The following is a 17,110-nucleotide window of genomic DNA, read 5'->3' as shown; positions in this document are numbered from 1 at the left end:
TTGTTTTTCCCTGCATTTAAAAAAAAAAAATCTGCGTTCGTTTCTTTGTCATCTCCCACCATTGTGCTCGTGAATTATACAAGTCTTGAAGGGTCTGCCAGTCCTTGTACCGCTCCCTGTATTGTGCGGTTAAGGCCTCATCCTCCAGCTGGGAGCAATTAAACTTCCACAGACCCCTCCCAACAGTCATACCTGAAGGAAGTGAGAGAGAGCAGGACAGTAGCAACTGATCTGAAAAAAAGACAGGAATTAATCTGGCATCACTCAGTGTTAAACACCTTGTAAATATGTAGTCTATTCGAGAGGCTCTGGCATAGTCACTACTGAACCAGGTGAAGCCCTCCTCTCCTGGATGTATGGATTTGAAACAGTATTCCAGTTTAAACGTCCGGCACATGTCCTGTAATAAAATTGATGTTTCATCTACTTTAAACTCATCGGTCCCCTTTAATATCCTTTCTACTTAGGATGCAATTAAAATCTCCTCCCACGATTAATGGTTGATGGCCTAGCATATGTGACTGGATGTCTTCTAAGAGTTCGTACCTGAGTTGTTTGTCAGGATGGCCGTATATGTTAATGAGGTTAAAATCGTTCCCTATTATATAGGAAAGTCTTGCTAAAATTGCGCGTCCGTCTCTCATCACAGCACTCCCCTTTATGATGAGTTGAGGGTTGTTTATTAAAATGGCCACCCTGTCGTTACGGTTTTCATTTGAGCCACTCCATAATGAAGGATATGGCCAAATCTCTTCCCACTGTTTATGATTTTTTAAAAAGGGGATGCAGCATTCTTGTAGTAAAAACACATCCGTTTTGATGGTTTTTAAAAACGATAAAACGCTGTGAGCTTCAACCTTTGATCTCACACTTCTCACATTGATAGTAGAGAAGGTAATGTTCAGAAGTGTTGTTAAAGTATGCAAACTACTTAGACGAAACCGGGGGATCCGAGTCCATTCTCTGGTGGTCATTGAGAGTGTCACCTGTGTCGGACTCCTGATTGGGGCACAAAGCACCACTTAAGAACGGTACCTCATTTGGAGACCCACCGGGGAAAACTCTGGAATCCTCTGACTCTCTGTCTGTGGTTCCAAGTCTTCCCCTTTTTCCTGGGTTATAGGGTGGGCCAGAGGACCTATCGGGGGGTTTCTTACTTCCCTGCCCACAAGAGATCAGATTTTTTTCTTCCCCGACTTCCTCCGGCTCCACTTCATACAGTTCCCTTGTGGGCGTTTTTATCAGCAATCGGCTTTCCTCTAAATCTCTTATCTTTGTTTCCGGTGTTTTCACCCCACCCAATTTTGTCCTATATTTACCCCTCTTTCCAGTGGCCGCATGGGTTTTGGGAGAGACATTCGCCTTTTCGATTTGTTTGTCTTCTTCAAATTTGAATTTTTGGCCTCTCCTCCAGGTCCTTCCTGACTCAAATTTGATTCTTTGGCCTCTCCTCCAGGCCCTTCCCGACAAGGGGTTTTGGGAGGGACATCTGTATTTTCAATTAGTTTGTCTTGTCCATTTTCTTTGTGCATTTCTTGTTCATTTTCATTGGGTATTTCCATAACTTTATTCATTTCATTGTCTTTGTTATCTTTATTCATTTCATTGTCTTTATTGTCTTTGTTACCTGCCTTCCTAGCTTTCAACTTGTTAGCAAAGATTTTGGGCAGTTCCTATAGAGGTGGTTCATTTCTCCACAGAGGTTGCATTTTCTGCTATTGGTACACTCCTCAAAAGAATGTCCAATTGTCCTGCACTTTCCACAAATAATTCGATCACATACCTCAGCCAGATGCCCATGCTCACTACATTTGCGGCAGAGTTTTGGTTGTCCTTATCATCGACGGGGGGTGTTTCAGTCCCTGAAAGCCCTGAGGGTCTTTCCATTGTTGGATGGGTATCCTCCAGGTACAATTCCAAATGCCGCTCTCATCCTTCATCTTCATAGCTTGGCCTTTTATCGAGCCGTATCTGCTCAACCAAAAACAGATGTCATCTGCATTCACCACCTCATTAAACATTCTGACAATGACTATCTTGCTAGCATTATCAGTCAGCTTCTCCACTATAAATCCAGAAAACTGGGGCCTCACCCCCTCAAAGCGATCCCAAAACTCTTGCAAAAGAGCCGCCGTTACAAAACTTACATCAAAGCCCTTGGCAAAAGGCAAGGTTATAATGCAATATATCTCCTCCAGTTTAAACTTCAGGCACTTTTGAACAAACCAGTTCGAAAAATCCAGCCTTGACCTTTTTTCGGAATCAGCTCCCACATCTTTGAACAGGAATCGCACGCAGTTATGTCTCCGCCCGCCGGCATAATGCCAGCCAATGGCAGGACTCGGCTGCTTTACTTTGCTATTGGGAACGCAATACAGTGGAACCTCGGTTTTCGAACGCCTCTCAGTTCGAACAAATCGGTTCTCGACCAAAAATTTCGAGAAATTCTTGCTTCGCTTTTCGTTCAAAGAATCGGAGTTCGAACGCCGGTACGCTAGGGTGCGATGCTGAGCGGCGTACGGGTCTAGATTGCCATTGTACAGGGTTCTGGAACGGATTGTGGTCGAGAACCGAGGTTCCACTGTATATCGTAGACAGAAAGGATGCAATATGATAGTGGTCAATGTGCCTCTTAAAACAGATTGATACCAGAGCCACAAGTCAAAGTTCTCAATCCTAACAGAGGCAATCACGCGACATACTCACCCTCACAGCTCCTTCATAATGTCCTACATTAGAGTACACAGTCCAAACAAGTTCCAAGTGACGGTTATGTGATTCTCTAAAATACGTATGGACATCGTTAAACTTTTTAAAAGGTTGGCGTTTTAACCCTATGCAGTGAACTTGATAGAGCAATGGGTGGCAGTAGTGAGCTATGGTTGTATGTTTACAGCCTCTATAGAAAACGCGAATGATTTAAGTTCAATTTTTTGTGGCGACCTTTTGGGTTGTGGCTTTCCAGGCCTGTTTTCCTCCACGGATGTTAAAAGGAACAACTTTTACCCGAAACATGCTGAAAGTCACAAAGTTAAGAGATTCAGTGAAGCAAAAGTTAAACGTCGCCATCGAAGAGATTTTAGAATTGTTCGAGAAGACAATAACGGACTATGAGGAGGAGGTCCGTCAAAACCTAGAGAAGCGCGAAAAACGGCATCGTGTGGAGCAGGACGCTGTTCTCAAACCTCGTCCTCGACTGAAAAAAGGTGCAAGACTATTTCCACTTCATCGTTTTCGTAATAATAGTAATCATCATCGTCGTATTCGTGAGAACGTTTGACACTTATTGTAAAACTAAGCAAAAACGGAAGATCGATGACACAAACTTGACTTAGCAATAAGCTAACATTCATCTGTGGTGCCTCTGTTTAAAATAAAAACAGACAATGGTTGTGCTGTTTTCGAAATATGGGGTGATGTAATTACATATACCTTTTGTTTACTTTATAATTGATTCACTACCCGAATAGGCACAAGTTTGGTTTAATGTCAATCGCAACGCGGGGTCTTTACTCCTTGTCGGAACGGACACCCATTTTAGCGGTTATCATGGAACATAGGACTGCAATCATTTGTCCAATAATCGTAATCGTAACAATGTCATTCTTATATTTAGCATGAATTTGATTTAATTATGTGGACGATTACAATGAACATAAGAAAGTGGGTACAATGAACATTTGTTGGTTTCATACTAAAGAATATCTAGACACAGTGCTCTGTCACTAGAGAAATAAATCCACAAATAAACCTCTTTCCAAATTTTTTTAGGTACAGGTAATTAAATAATTTCAATCAAGTAAACATTATTATCCCTGTGAACCATGTATGGGCTAATTATCAGCAGTAAGAAAAGCAAAGAAAACATGTGGTGTACATTTAGCAGTCAGTTGCAAAGTATATAACAAAACAACTTTAACAATTCTCAACAGTTTGTAATCAAACTGTTTCAACAACTGACTTTAATCTTTTGTAACGTTTTAACTACCGACGTTTGTTCTTCGGATTTCCTGCATTTACTTTTCAATACCTTTGTCAGGCACAGCCTAGCTCTCTTTAAGAGAGAAATGTATTTATACAAACGCTCCCCTACTTACAATCATTTGACTTGTGAAAAACGGTAGTTTTCTTCTTTTTTATTTTTTATCTGGACATTTTTTATCCGGACATTGCTGTTGTGTGCACCTTTTTCCGAGTAGAGGACAGTAATGTAGTGCTTCTTTCCGCCGCTACCAGCGTGTGGTGGTGGTGTGAGAGGTCACCCAGCATCCATCCCGAAGAAGAAATCCAGCTTCCTCTTCCTAGTTCGTGTGTGAACATTGTATACTGTATCTGAAGCGCGCTAAGAACTTTGATATTTTTATTGTTTAATGACGCGTTCATCTGTTCAATATGGTTAGTGTAAAGCGTAAAGAAGAGGCGAGACGTTTCATTTGAAATGAAAGTGTAATATAGAAGCTTGAAGCTGTTGAGAAAATTAGGGTGGATTTTTTTGGGAGGGGGGCACTTTTTACCACAGAAAAGGAAATCGCCTAATTCTTGAAGCCCATCTTCCAAAAGTAAGGTAAACTTGACTTTATTTATCTTTATAGAGCATATTATTAAATGAAATGTTTATTTTTTTAGCAAAAAACAATACAGGTTGCCTAAACAAGCCTTAAACTTACTTATACAAACCCTAAACATACAAAACTAAGCACTGAAGCAACTTGCGAACAAATTAAACTTACGAACGATCGTCCGGAACCTCGTTTGCAAGTAGGGCTGCGTTTGTATAGGCTAACACATAACATGTTACTGCCCGAGATGGTCACTAACAAATGATTCAGCAGACCTTATAATCAAGTAGAGAAGCTTCACTCTGTTGGAAAAACGTGTCTGGCAACTATAGTCGGCAAGGGAATTCATACTCCAACACTTCTTCTACTATTAATTTTTGCCAACAACGTTGAGTAATCATAGCAACCTTAATGGCACAGTAACATTGTCTTACATTTCAATGACCATTTCATGTGAAATGTTACTGTTGGAATAATGTACATAAGTTATTCAATTTCACTATCATTTATGTGTGTTATATGTTTGCTTGAAATATTGTGCTTACGAAATAGTATGTTCTCACAAGCAAAGTTTCCCATTGCACTCTAGAGAGAACCAATGGTGTGAATAAGTTACAGATTTGACCCAAAGGGGCACGGATCTCTTCTTGAGTAATTAAACAGAGTTAATTATTCACATTTCAAATAACAAGTGTTTGCACGAAAACCGGTTTCGACTGTGAATTTAACTTTCAAATGCATTCCTCTGTTTAGCAGTCTGAAACCACCTTGTAATTAGGAAATACCTTTTTCTGAATAAAAGGCAGGGTGGCGGGAGACTGCTTCGAAGTGAGTTGGAGGCACTGTGATAAAAAGCGGTCTCCCGTTTGCTTCCCTGCGGATAATCATAAACTATTCTCTCTGTCCTTTTTGTATACAGGTTGTTGTTACAAGTGTTGGGTTGAACCTGACAGTTACATAATCTTTAACAGTCGAGACCTGTTTATGCACCAACCTTTTATAAAGCTCATAGATACTTTTTTTGTCATTGAATAGTGCGAAGGGCCACCAGTATGATTTGCTTATTTGCTTTATACGTTGTTACTAAGTTGACTAGAGAAGAGAGGCTTTTCTCTCTTAGCTAGTTCATTTTATATCTGGGTTTTCAGACGGTCAAAATAAATATTAAGATAAGGAGTTTTTTCAAAGTTTTATTACAGAATACCCTGGACACACATGAGCTAAAGAATAATGGCGTCAAATTCACAAGTACGCAGTCTAAATCCCTTCAACATACTATCCTTTTGACATTAAAATGCAGTAAATATTATTGCGTATCCTATTTTTATGCACTAAACACAAATTGTCTCCGTGTTATTAAAAATATTACAACATCTGCTTTTTGAAACCAGAAGTGGCGAACAGTTAAACAAATCAAATGCAATTGTTGGAATAGTTTATGCACGCACAAAAACTCAGTCTTGCTTCGAGATAAAGAAGGCATAGTCCAAAATACTAGTTTTGAGTCAAGATTTTTTCGTGTTGAAATTTAAGGAGAGAAAATCAGTAGTCTAACGCATAAATTGTTAGAGTTGGTAAGTATGTTAATGGATGACAATAAATTTAATACTGGGAGGTTGGTCCTAAGGCTGAGTAAAAATTGTAAGGGAAATTATGGTCTAAATGTGCCTTTTATAATATATTTTATCCAATATATACTTTTATACTCTTATTATACCTTTATACGTTTCTATATCTTTACTGCTCAATAAGTGTGTGGTTTTACGATTTCGCAAACACCTTTGAGGTCAAGGGAATAAGTTTCCCAAGCCAAAAGAGTTTGTCTCCAAAAGAATGTCCCCCTGATAAAAAAGCTACCACCTTAAAGCCACGATGAAGCCTGCTATCTGGCTAATCAAGATGACCTTGACATCCTGTTGGGTTCAAGTGTCCAACATTTATAATAAAACGCTCTGCAATATAGGACAAAGAGAATCGGTTCTTTATAATTAGTTACTTTATTAATCATCATTTTGAGGGCCGCCGAGATCCTGCTGTTAGACATCTCTTTGCTCGCTCTGCTCTGGCTCGCTGGGCTCGCTCTGCCCTGCTTGCTGGCTGGCTCGGCTCTGGCTCTGGCTCTTCTTCGAAAAACCTCCCTTCTAATATTCAGTTTTTGCCTTTGCTACATAGAGTTAATTAGTCTTCTTTCGAAGGCCTGCTTTCCATCCAATGATGACAGGTGACCTTTGTCCTGGGAAACTCCCCTCCTTTTTCCCAGGCTCTTTGGTGAAGAACAATCTTGAGTTATGGGATGCCAGGTCAGGATGTATTCGTTGGTATGTGAGAACAAAAACACAGTCTGTACATCGAAAAACAACTCATGGCTTTGAAGAGCAGCTTACAGGCTGAGAACTCTTCAAAATGGCTGAGAACACATATAACATATTAAATGTCAACTGTAGGATAAATACAATCCCAACACATCCCCACATTCCAAGTCGAAAGCTTATGTTTCTTCTCACAGAGACCCATTGTATCAGCTTCTATCAGAAACTGACAACGAGCTCATTTTTGGCTACAAAAAAAAACACTCACTTACTGTAGGGGGTAGATAATTTTGAACCAAACTGTACATGGCGTAAACTGTTGTTACTACTCCAAATTTTGATCCTAAACGGCATCTTGCCAACTTGTAAACTCCATGAGATGACGGACGTACATATTGTGACTGCACAAAGCAACCTAAACATGCACATTTGTGTTATTCATATATTCTTGTGTCTTTCGAGAGGAAGTTATTACATTCTGCAGACATAAGTTTCAATTACCAATAAACGGCACAGAGTTTAGGAAAACGTTGAAGGTAGGTCTACCTGGCAGCCCCAGTATTTTTCTCGCTGGTTCTGGTCTTTAGCAAGTTAGTTGTAAAGTTCACCGGGTACCCCAGTCATCCTGAATAGTTCTAAATAGTGGATTTTGTGTCAGTCCAATTATGTTGTAGGTTAGGGCTGACCAATTTTGAAAAATTATGCAATTTGATTTACCCCTCAACATTGCAGTACATTACACATATTTTTTAAAAATCCTAACATTTTCTTTGTGCATTAATGTTCGGGGGTTTAGACTACTAAAGTCAACCAAACGATCATTTAAAGAGCATGCCTATTTTGTATTAATATTGCTCGTAGCAGATACTTTCAGTCTTTAAAAGTGTTCACATCAACTTTACACATTTTGTCCCCCATACAATTCTCTGTTGTGTCAGTTTGTGGCGTGTGACCTACAATGGAGTGTCATTGACCAAGAAAATTTACTTTTAGGGGAGAGAAATAAATAAATGGTTTAATAGGTGAGCAAAAAATTCCGAGTATCCATTTAGGAAAATATTCAAATGATAGCATTTACCTGTCAAGGTGCTTTTGTGATTGAAGTTAGTTCATGAATTCTCAAGATAATGTACAAAACAGGATTACTCTGGCAGGTGGTTACTGTCAAGTTCAAAACCTTGTTAGGGTGAAATAAGAGACTCTTTTTGAGTTACAAACAAACTTATTAAAGAAAAGCAAGCACATCAAAAACAAGCCGAATTGCACTCTTAGATTACCAACACCAAGTGAAAACTTAAAACCACACACTTATTGAGTATATTATAAAAATAAAGATATCAGAGTATAAATGTATAAGAGTATACAAAAAATAAAAAGCACATTTAAATCATAATTTCCCTTACAGTTGCCACAAATAACAATTCAATTTCCAATAAAAAAAATAATGGACAGTGGTGTGGGCATTCTAATAGGCCTGTCGACTTGTCAGTGATGCCCCTTTTGTTAACAATTGATGGGAAATATCAAATAACTGCTAAAACAAGCACAAGAGGAGGCTGATTTTCATCCCTTACAGGAGTCATCATTATTGAAAGACCACAGCCTGGCAGGGGCAATTTCATTATGACTAATGGAACTGCAATGCGTTTCAAGTGTGGGAGTGCATACCGAGGGAATCAAGTGTAGCGAAACTTGTGCTCCTACTCCTTCACCGAAGAGTTACAAAGTTTAAACATTGCATGCTTATCGGATGACCTACCAGGTTTTTCTGTTGGCTGCAAACTGAATTCTTGGTTCCTATTTTGAGTCTCAGGAAGCTGGCAAACGGACATTCTGTTATTACCTATATTACCTGTTGATGATGTCTGTGTATTGTCTGTACAGGTCTTTGAGACTTCTTGCGATTGTGGGCTATACAAACTAAACATGACATGACTATTTTCCGACCTTGCGGCTTTTAAGGTCCTTTTGGTCAAAAATGAAGCCTGATGTATGGGGCTGTCATGTGGAGGGGAAAAGTATCTCAGTTTTTGTTAACAATATACAGGACTGTCTCGGAAAATTAGAATATTGTGATAAAGTTCTTTATTTTCTGTAATGCAATTTAAAAAACAAAAATGTCATACATTCTGGATTCATTACACATCAACTGAACTATTTCAAGCCTTTTATTATTTGAATATTGCTGATTTTGGCTTACAGCTTAAGAAAACTCAAAAATCCTATCTCAAAATATTAGAATACTTCCTCAGACCAAGAAAAAAAATAATTTTATAATAGCAAAACTAAATCAAACATTTGAAAATGTCCATTGATGCACTCAGTGCTTGGTTGGGAATCCTTTTGCACGGATTACTGCATCAATCCGGCGTGGCATGGAGGCAATCAGCCTGTGGCATTGCTGAGGTGTTATTGATGCCCAGGATGCTTCGATAGCGGCCTTCAGCTCATTTGCATTTGTAGGTCTGGTGTCTTTCATCTTCTTCTTAACTATACCCCACAAATTCTCGATGGGGTCCAGGTCAGGGGAATTAGCAGGCCAATCAAGGACAGTGATGCCATGGTCAGTGCACCAGTTACTGGCGGTTTTGGCACTGTGGGCAGGTGCCAGATCATGCTGGAAAATGAAATTCTCATCTCCATAGAGCTTTTCAGCAGATGGAAGCATGTAGTGCTCTAAAATCTCTTGGTACACAGTTGCATTTACTCTGGACTTGATGAAACACAGTGGACCAACATCAGCAGCTGACATGGCTCCCCAAACCATTGCTGACTGGGAACTTCACACTGGATTTCAAGCAACTTGGATTTTGCTCCTCTCCAGCCTTTCTCCAGACTCTGGCGCCTTGACTTCCAAATGAAATGCAAAACTTGCTTTCGTCTGAAAAGAGGACTTTGGACCACTTTGCAACTGTCCAGTGCTTCTTCTCCATATCCCAAGTCAGACGCTTCTTCCGTTGTCTTGATTTCAGAAGTGGCTTGACCATGGGAATATGGCTATTGTAGCCCATTTCCCGGACACATCCGTGAACTGTGGCTTTTGATACCTGGGCTCCAGCTTCAGCCCACTGTCTTTGAAGCTCCCCCAAATTCTGGAAGCGGCTCTTCTTCACAATTTTGTTAAGGCTGCGGTCATCTCTCTTGGTTGTGCAGCGTTTCCGGCCACATTTTTCCCTTCCAACAGACTTTTTGTGGATATGCTTTGAAACTGCACTCTGTGAACAGCCTGCTCTTTGAGAAATTTCTTTTTGTGTCATACCCTCCATCAGGAGGGTATCAATGATGGTCCTCTGGACAGCAGTCAGATCAGCAGTCTTCCCCATACTTGTGATTTAGTTTACTGAACCAAGCTGAGTGTTTTTAAGGCTCAGGAAACCCTCGCAAGGTGTTTCGAGTTAGACGATTCAGGTGATTAGTTGAATAGCCTACTTGTATACTTTTTCATGATATTCTAATATTTTGAGATAGGATTTTTGAGTTTTCTTAAGCTGTAAGCCAAATTCAGCAATATTAAAATAATAAAAGGCTTGAAATAGTTCAGTTGATGTGTAATGAATCCAGAATGTATGACATTTTTGTTTTTTTTTAATTGCATTACAGAAAATAAAGAACTTTATCACAATATTCTAATTTTCTGAGACAGTCCTGTATATGCGGTCTTTACCTCTTGTATATGCCCGATTTTAATTTGGCTCCGTCTCCTGTGCTACACCTGGTGTAGTAAGTAGTGTGTTCTTGGCGTCGATTGTATGTCACTAATATGGGGACAATCAAGTGAAAGCAGATGTTGGAACAAATGACCTTGAAGACAACTCCATGGAAGAAGACGACGTCCATGATGACGACTACAAAGAAGACGATGTCAATAATGACGACTACGAAGAAGACTATGTCAATGATGACGACTACAAAGAAGACGATGAAGACTAAGACCATAATTACTACAACAAAGAATATTATGGAGGTTTGTCAATCCTAAAATAGTGGTGAGCAATTATTAAACTTAGTTAATGTAACAATGACAAAGTGCGGACTGATCAGGAACTAATTTGACAAATTGGCTGTTATATATAGCCTGATAGAGTAATTGATGTATTAAAGAAAAGCGAGCACATTAGGGAGTAATACCCTGACATTTCTTGACGCAGCCACCCCGGATGACTTTCTTGGTGGTATTTTGTGGCTGTGGAAGGGAATTCCTTAGAGTGTGATCACACTAAGTTAACCACCTATTTAATAGAATTTAAACAATGCACAAAGTAAGGTGTGATATTGCAATATTTAATGGGGCTGGTTCAAAATTGTTCAGCTCTATCCCTTATTCTTTTGTTCGTAAAATCAACTTTAGTTTCCACATTTATCAATCTATTCTCATTTGTGCATTTTTCATTCATTCCTGTCATGTAGGTCTACAAGATGTGTTGCAGAATTCAGAAGATACTTCTGGCGAGCAGGAAGAGCCACCAACCAAAAAAAAGAAGAGTGAGCGGGGTAGAAAATTACGGTCATGTCAGCTCAAGGCAACAAAAGCAAGTGGAGAACACACTGAAGATCTCCATTCCCCACCAGACTACTTAGCGCCAATATCTGACATGGAAAACATTAATTCAGACTCTGACAGTGATTTTGAGCCCAAAGCCAAGGAACATTTGATCCCGAAAAAGGATTCGAAGTCCTCCCAATGTCCCAAAATGTTTGTCAAAAAAGATAATATGACTAGGCATGCAAAAACGCACCCCAAAGAGAAGCAGTCGAATTCCCCAGCAGTTAGTAAACGGCGCAATGCCGACAAATCTTTTACCTGCTCGGTTTGTACCAAAATCTTCCAGAGTAGAGACCTTCTTATATTGCATATACGAGCACACACTGAGGGAAAACTTCAACTTGCTAGGAGTTTGAGTCAAGAGATAACTGGCAGTGATGGAACACAAGGTGAAGATCTTCACTCAAAACCAAAACCCGTGTCTTCAGAATCGGTTAAGGATGAAACGACAGCTCACTCTTCACAGGGTGAAGATCTTAACTCAAAACCAAAACCCGTGTCTTCAGAATCGGTTAAGAATGAAACGACAGCTCACTCTTCACAGGGTGAAGATCTGAACTCAAAACCAAAACACGTGTCTTCAGAATCGGTTAAGGATGAAACGACAGCTCACTCTTCTGACTCCCATCATGGTGACGACACCAAACATCTGGAGACAAAAGAGTTCAAAGTGGAGTGTATAAGATGTGGTCAAAAGTTTGTCTGCCAGAAAGATTGGGAAAAACATTTGAAAACTCACATACACAAAAGATCTGCGAGCAGCACGGTTGTCACTAAATTATCCCATCAAGGTATGTCCTTCAACTGCTCAGTTTGTACAAAAAGCTACCAAAGTAAAGACTTACTCACATCACACATGAGACGGCACGCTGAAGGAAAAACGGTGGCTTCCAACAGCTTAGGTCAAAATGCAGTCACAAAGGATGAGAAAGATGACTCTCATACAGAAAGGTTATCTCCACTTGCTACACCACCCGGAACTGCCAAAACCTACGAATGTCCAGTTTGTAAAATAAAATTCGTCCATGGAGACTTTCTCTCTGCGCACATGCAGGAACACAATAAGAACAAACCAGTGGCCTCCCTCAACTCAAGTCAAAATGAAGTGATTGAAGGTAAAAATCTTCAGTCACATCCAACAAAGTCCAATCCAGTCACCAAAACCCCTGAAACTGTCCAATCTTTCGAATGCTCATACTGTAAAAAGAGTTTCACGACTACAGACTTTCTCAAAGCGCACATGCAAGTACACAGTGAGGAAAAACTAATGGCCTGCCCTGGGGCAAGTCAAATTGTGGTGACGGGAGGTAAAAATCTTCAACCTCGACCAGGAGGTTCAACTCCTGCCAGTAATCCACTTGACACTGCTAAATCTTTCGACTGTTCAGTCTGTCAAAAGAAATTCACCAATGAAGAAGGTCTCAAATCGCACACGTTGGTACACAACGAGGCGAAACCACTGGCCTTGCCTGACTCAATTCAAATTGCAGCGACTGGAGGAAAACATTCCGAGTCACACCCAGAGAAGTCGACCATTGCCATTAAACTAATCAAAACTGACAAATCTTTCAACTGCAGCTTTTGTAAAAAAACTTTTGCCTCTGAAGACTTTCTTGCATCGCACATGCGTGTGCACACTGAGGAGAAACAACTATCCTCCATTACTTTAAGCATAATTGCAGGGCCAGGAGATAAGAATCTTCGGTCGACTGCAGTTAGTGAACCACTTGACACTGCTAAAGGTTTCTATTGCTCAATATGTAAAAAATGTTTCACCCAAGAAGACCAACTCACAATGCATATGCGAGTACACTCTGAGGTGAAAGCAGCTGCCTGCCTTAGCTCTAGTCAAAATGCAGGTACAAATCTTTGGTCGCAAAAAGACAAGTCTATTTTAGCCACTAAATTCCCCAATACTGAAGCTTTCTTCTGCAAATTCTGTCCAAAAAGTTTCACGACTGAAAATTTTCTCGAATTACACACGCAACAAGTGCACGTCAATGCACTACCCCAAGTAAATTTGAAGGCCTCCTTAACCATGGCATCTAAAGGACAAAATCTTGTTTCGCTACCTATCGTGTTGCAACCAGTCACTAAAACAACCAGCCCTGATCCAAGTTTAAACTGCACAATTTGTAGGAAAACTTTTGCAAGTAAAGACTACCTTATGTCACACATGGAAGTCCATCCTGTAGTAAAACAGCTGCTTCCCAGTACCTCCAGTTTAGAAAATCTCACACAGCCAAACAAGTTGCTAATAGCAAGAGACAAGGAGGACATGACGTCAGACTCTTCGGACTGTGATAAAAATGCTAAAGACTCTTTGAAGACCAAAAAACGTTTGGATAAACACAAGAGAACACATATTGAGCAGAAACCTTCCAATTCCCCAAGTGTTAGCAAACTCTTCTACAAAGTCAACGGTTTCTCGTGCTCAGTTTGTATGAAAAGCTTCACCACTGAAAACGACTTGGGAATGCACATGAAAGTTCACGTTGATGACAAGGCGGCAGCTTCCGGCGTCTCAAATCAAGATGCAAAAATGAGTGAAAACTACAAAGATGTCCAGTCCGAGCCAGATAGCCTCTACGCCCCGTTGTCCTTTTCCGACATAACGTCGAATTCCGAAGTCGATCCCGATGACAACAGCAGTGTGTCTTTGCCTAGTAGTAAGACGTCCGAAGCCGACAAACAATCCAGGGAGAGACCATTTACTTGTCATCTTTGTAACAAAGGATTCTCCAGCGATTCTCATTTGAAGAACCATATGCAAGTTCACGGGCCGGGGAAATCAAAAGCATCCAGCAAGAAAAAGAAGTCTAGAAAAAACAAACACCTGGAACACAAAAAGAATTTAAAATGTTCTCATTGTAATAGTAAGTTTGACCAAATTAGTCTCCTGACTGAACATTTGGCACTGCACAGAGAGGATAAAACTTTCACCTGTCAGTTTTGTGACGAGAAGTTCGGTTCTCCTGAGGCTATGAGGAAACATGTTCAGGATCTACACGGGCAAGAGGTCAACAAACATGACCGTCTTGAATAAGTCTTTTATTGCGACGCGTACTGCTGGAATGTACGTGTTGTTGTTCTTAATCGAAACGTTGTTACTTAATGTCCAATGTATTTTATAAAGGTTTGAGGTTCTGGTTATGAAGTATTTTAGAGGGAGAATTACTATTGGCTGCAGATGCTACGGATTCATTTGGCATGAGTGTTAGGGCAGGACAGGTTTGAAGTTTTTATTTCGACTGGGTTCCGGTCGTTTTCTCCAGCTTCTTTGTTCTTGCAGCACTTTCCTTGGTTTTGCTCACCCTGGACTCATGTGAAATGTGTTACTTGAAGCTTAACACTACGGTATTCGGGATGCGTATATAATTTAATTAATTACCTCCAAATTAGGCAGTGTGCTGTTCGGATTGACTCCTCTGAGCCAAAATTTATAGATGTAATCAAAAGTAGATTGTTTAGGTCTTTGAAGTTTATTTTGAACCTCTCAATGTCCTGAGAAAACAAAACATTCTGCCCAATCCATGTCCTTGTTTATTGGACATTAAAGTACCGCACTAGCATATTTGGGCTACTGTCGTTTGCGCTTGTAAATATGCATTTGTATATAAATAGCCTGGCATAATCGTTTGCTCACAACTATAAATTTCTATGAGGTTTAGAGTTCTGAATTGAGTTAGCATGAATTTTAATGTTTTTTAATACCTGGAATAATACTATCCTGTGTTTAATATTAGTTTAGAGAGAATGGTAAGACTAGTTTCATACTGTTGTCGCATCATCTGGTTTAAAGCAGCAAATGTGTTTAGCATATGATGTTTTTTGAATCCCTGGTGCATTACCTCAACATGATATAAGGTTGAATCCCTCTCTAAAATGTCATCCGCTCAGGTATGCATTATCTTTTATACAGTAATGTTGTTTGCAATACACCGTTTTACACTTATTGCCCATTTTGAAATGCCTTAAATAAATGTTTTTTAAAAAACAACTTGCATGTCGTTTGTACTCTACTTTGGGTTTTCGTCACATTTGATAAAGCAGCCTTTTTGACCAAACTTAGAACAAACGGATGTTACAATGAGGTAAGTCAAAGTTGTGAAATACCTAAAGCGACATTGAGCATTATTTAGCACCTTGTAGTGGGAAAAAACTTAATTCATTTAAAAAAAACAATGCTGTAAACAACAAGCAAAATGTACTCGTATCAAACATTTATTAAAGAAAAAAATACTTGCAGGTCAAAAAATTTGTATTTCACACAACGTGTTGCTCACCAAGAGGGAGCTAAATAACGCCACCATCTTGCTGCTACGAGTACCTGTAGAAACCATAATCATTGTGAAAGGCTATGCAAAACAACTTGAGAAGATATTTAGTCCCTTTGAGTGTCCATAGTTTTAAATCCTTGTGCTTTGTCGTAAGGGCGGTCAGATTGATCCATATATTGATACTACGCAAGTACTTGGATCCGATAAATACTATATCCCTGGGATTGATACCATCTCGAATTAATTTGTGAGGAAAACTGAGCACCACCTGCTGGCTGAATCGGTAATCGGATTCTGAAACATTAATTTAAAGCAATCTTCTCTAGTGGGTCAAAAGTGTTACTGACCCTTGCTCTTAAGCGTGCCACTTACACCAACTTTTAGGAACTTCAGCAATTGGCTCTTTTCAACTGTTCTTTCCAGTTTGTTTAGTCCTTTTTTGTTGCCCCTTGGGATTGATCTGAAATGATCTGCATTTTTATATAGCGCTTTTCAAGTCAATGACTTCCCAAAGCACTTTATACAATGTGCTATACATTTCCCAATAGCGGCCTTGCAGCCATGTAAGGGGCTAACCTGCTTATTGGGGGTATTAGGGGTTCAGTGTCTTACCCAAGGACACTTCGACATGTAACACGGACGAGCCGGGATTCGAACTTTGGTTCCCTTGATCCCAAGACGAGCGCTCTACCTCCTGAGCTACCGCCGCCCCGCAGGAAAAAAATGAAATGATTTGCATTTATATAGCGCTTTTCGAGTTAATGACTTCCCAAAGCGCTTTACAATGTGCTCCACATTTCCCAATAGCGGCCTTGCAGCCATGTAAGGCGCTAACCTGCTAATTGGGGGTATTAGGGATTCAGTGTCTTACCCAAGGACACTTCGACATGTAACACGGACGAGCCGGGATTCGAACTGGGATCCCTTGATCCCAAGACGAGCACTCTACCTCCTGAGCTACTGCCGCAGTATTAGTTGCATATACATGCAAGCCACCAGACTGATTGTTTTTCAATCTTTTATATAACGTCCACGAATTGTTTTGGGGTCGGCTTCCAAGAAATGTTTTGGGTCGGTTTGACCTGGCCTGCTCCCTGCCAAGAAATCTTGGCAGGACGAACGCCAGTCTTTCGTCCAAGGCGATCATTAATAACATTTGAACTCGGGGTAAACAATTTAGAATTTCCCTTTTTTCTATCCTAATGTGTTCCTTTTGCAAGCATGTTTAAGAGAAGGGAGTGAGACAAGTGAGTGGTTTCCTGTGTTGACTGGTGTGAGACAGGGGTTTGTGATGTCGCCATGACTGTTAAATGTGTACATGGATGGTGTGGTGAGACAGGTAAATGCATGAGTCTTTGGCAGAGGTGTAAAGATGACAATGGAACGTTGTGGCAGGTGTAAGGTTTTAACATTTATGAG

At 40.1% G+C, this 17,110-nt stretch overlaps 1 protein-coding gene across 1 annotated transcript; it reads left to right on the top strand.

Annotated features, from left to right (window-relative positions):
* Positions 1-2,916: 2,916 nt before the first annotated feature.
* LOC148354889 (uncharacterized) lies at positions 2,917-15,411 on the top strand. The gene is made up of 2 exons (XM_088350207.1): positions 2,917-3,206; positions 11,276-15,411. Exons 1-2 carry the CDS (start codon positions 2,984-2,986, stop codon positions 14,455-14,457), a joined length of 3,405 nt encoding a protein of 1,134 aa, XP_088206333.1. The 5' UTR covers positions 2,917-2,983; the 3' UTR covers positions 14,458-15,411.
* Positions 15,412-17,110: the final 1,699 nt, after the last annotated feature.

Source organism: Urocampus carinirostris, chromosome 12, assembly GCF_059441175.1.
Source record: "Urocampus carinirostris isolate Australia breed hairy pipefish chromosome 12, RoL_Ucar_1.0, whole genome shotgun sequence".
NCBI classification, from domain to species: Eukaryota; Metazoa; Chordata; class Actinopteri; order Syngnathiformes; family Syngnathidae; genus Urocampus; species Urocampus carinirostris.
The sequence above is the reverse complement of the archived record's forward strand: the minus strand, read 5'-3'. Positions and strand labels throughout refer to the sequence as shown.

Coding starts and splice junctions, on each gene's coding strand:
- LOC148354889 (XM_088350207.1), top strand. CDS start 2,984: ATGTTAAAAGGAACAACTTTTACCCGAAACATGCTGAAAGTCACAAAG. Junction 3,207..11,275: donor TCGTCCTCGACTGAAAAAAG/GTGCAAGACTAT, acceptor CCTGTCATGTAG/GTCTACAAGATGTGTTGCAG.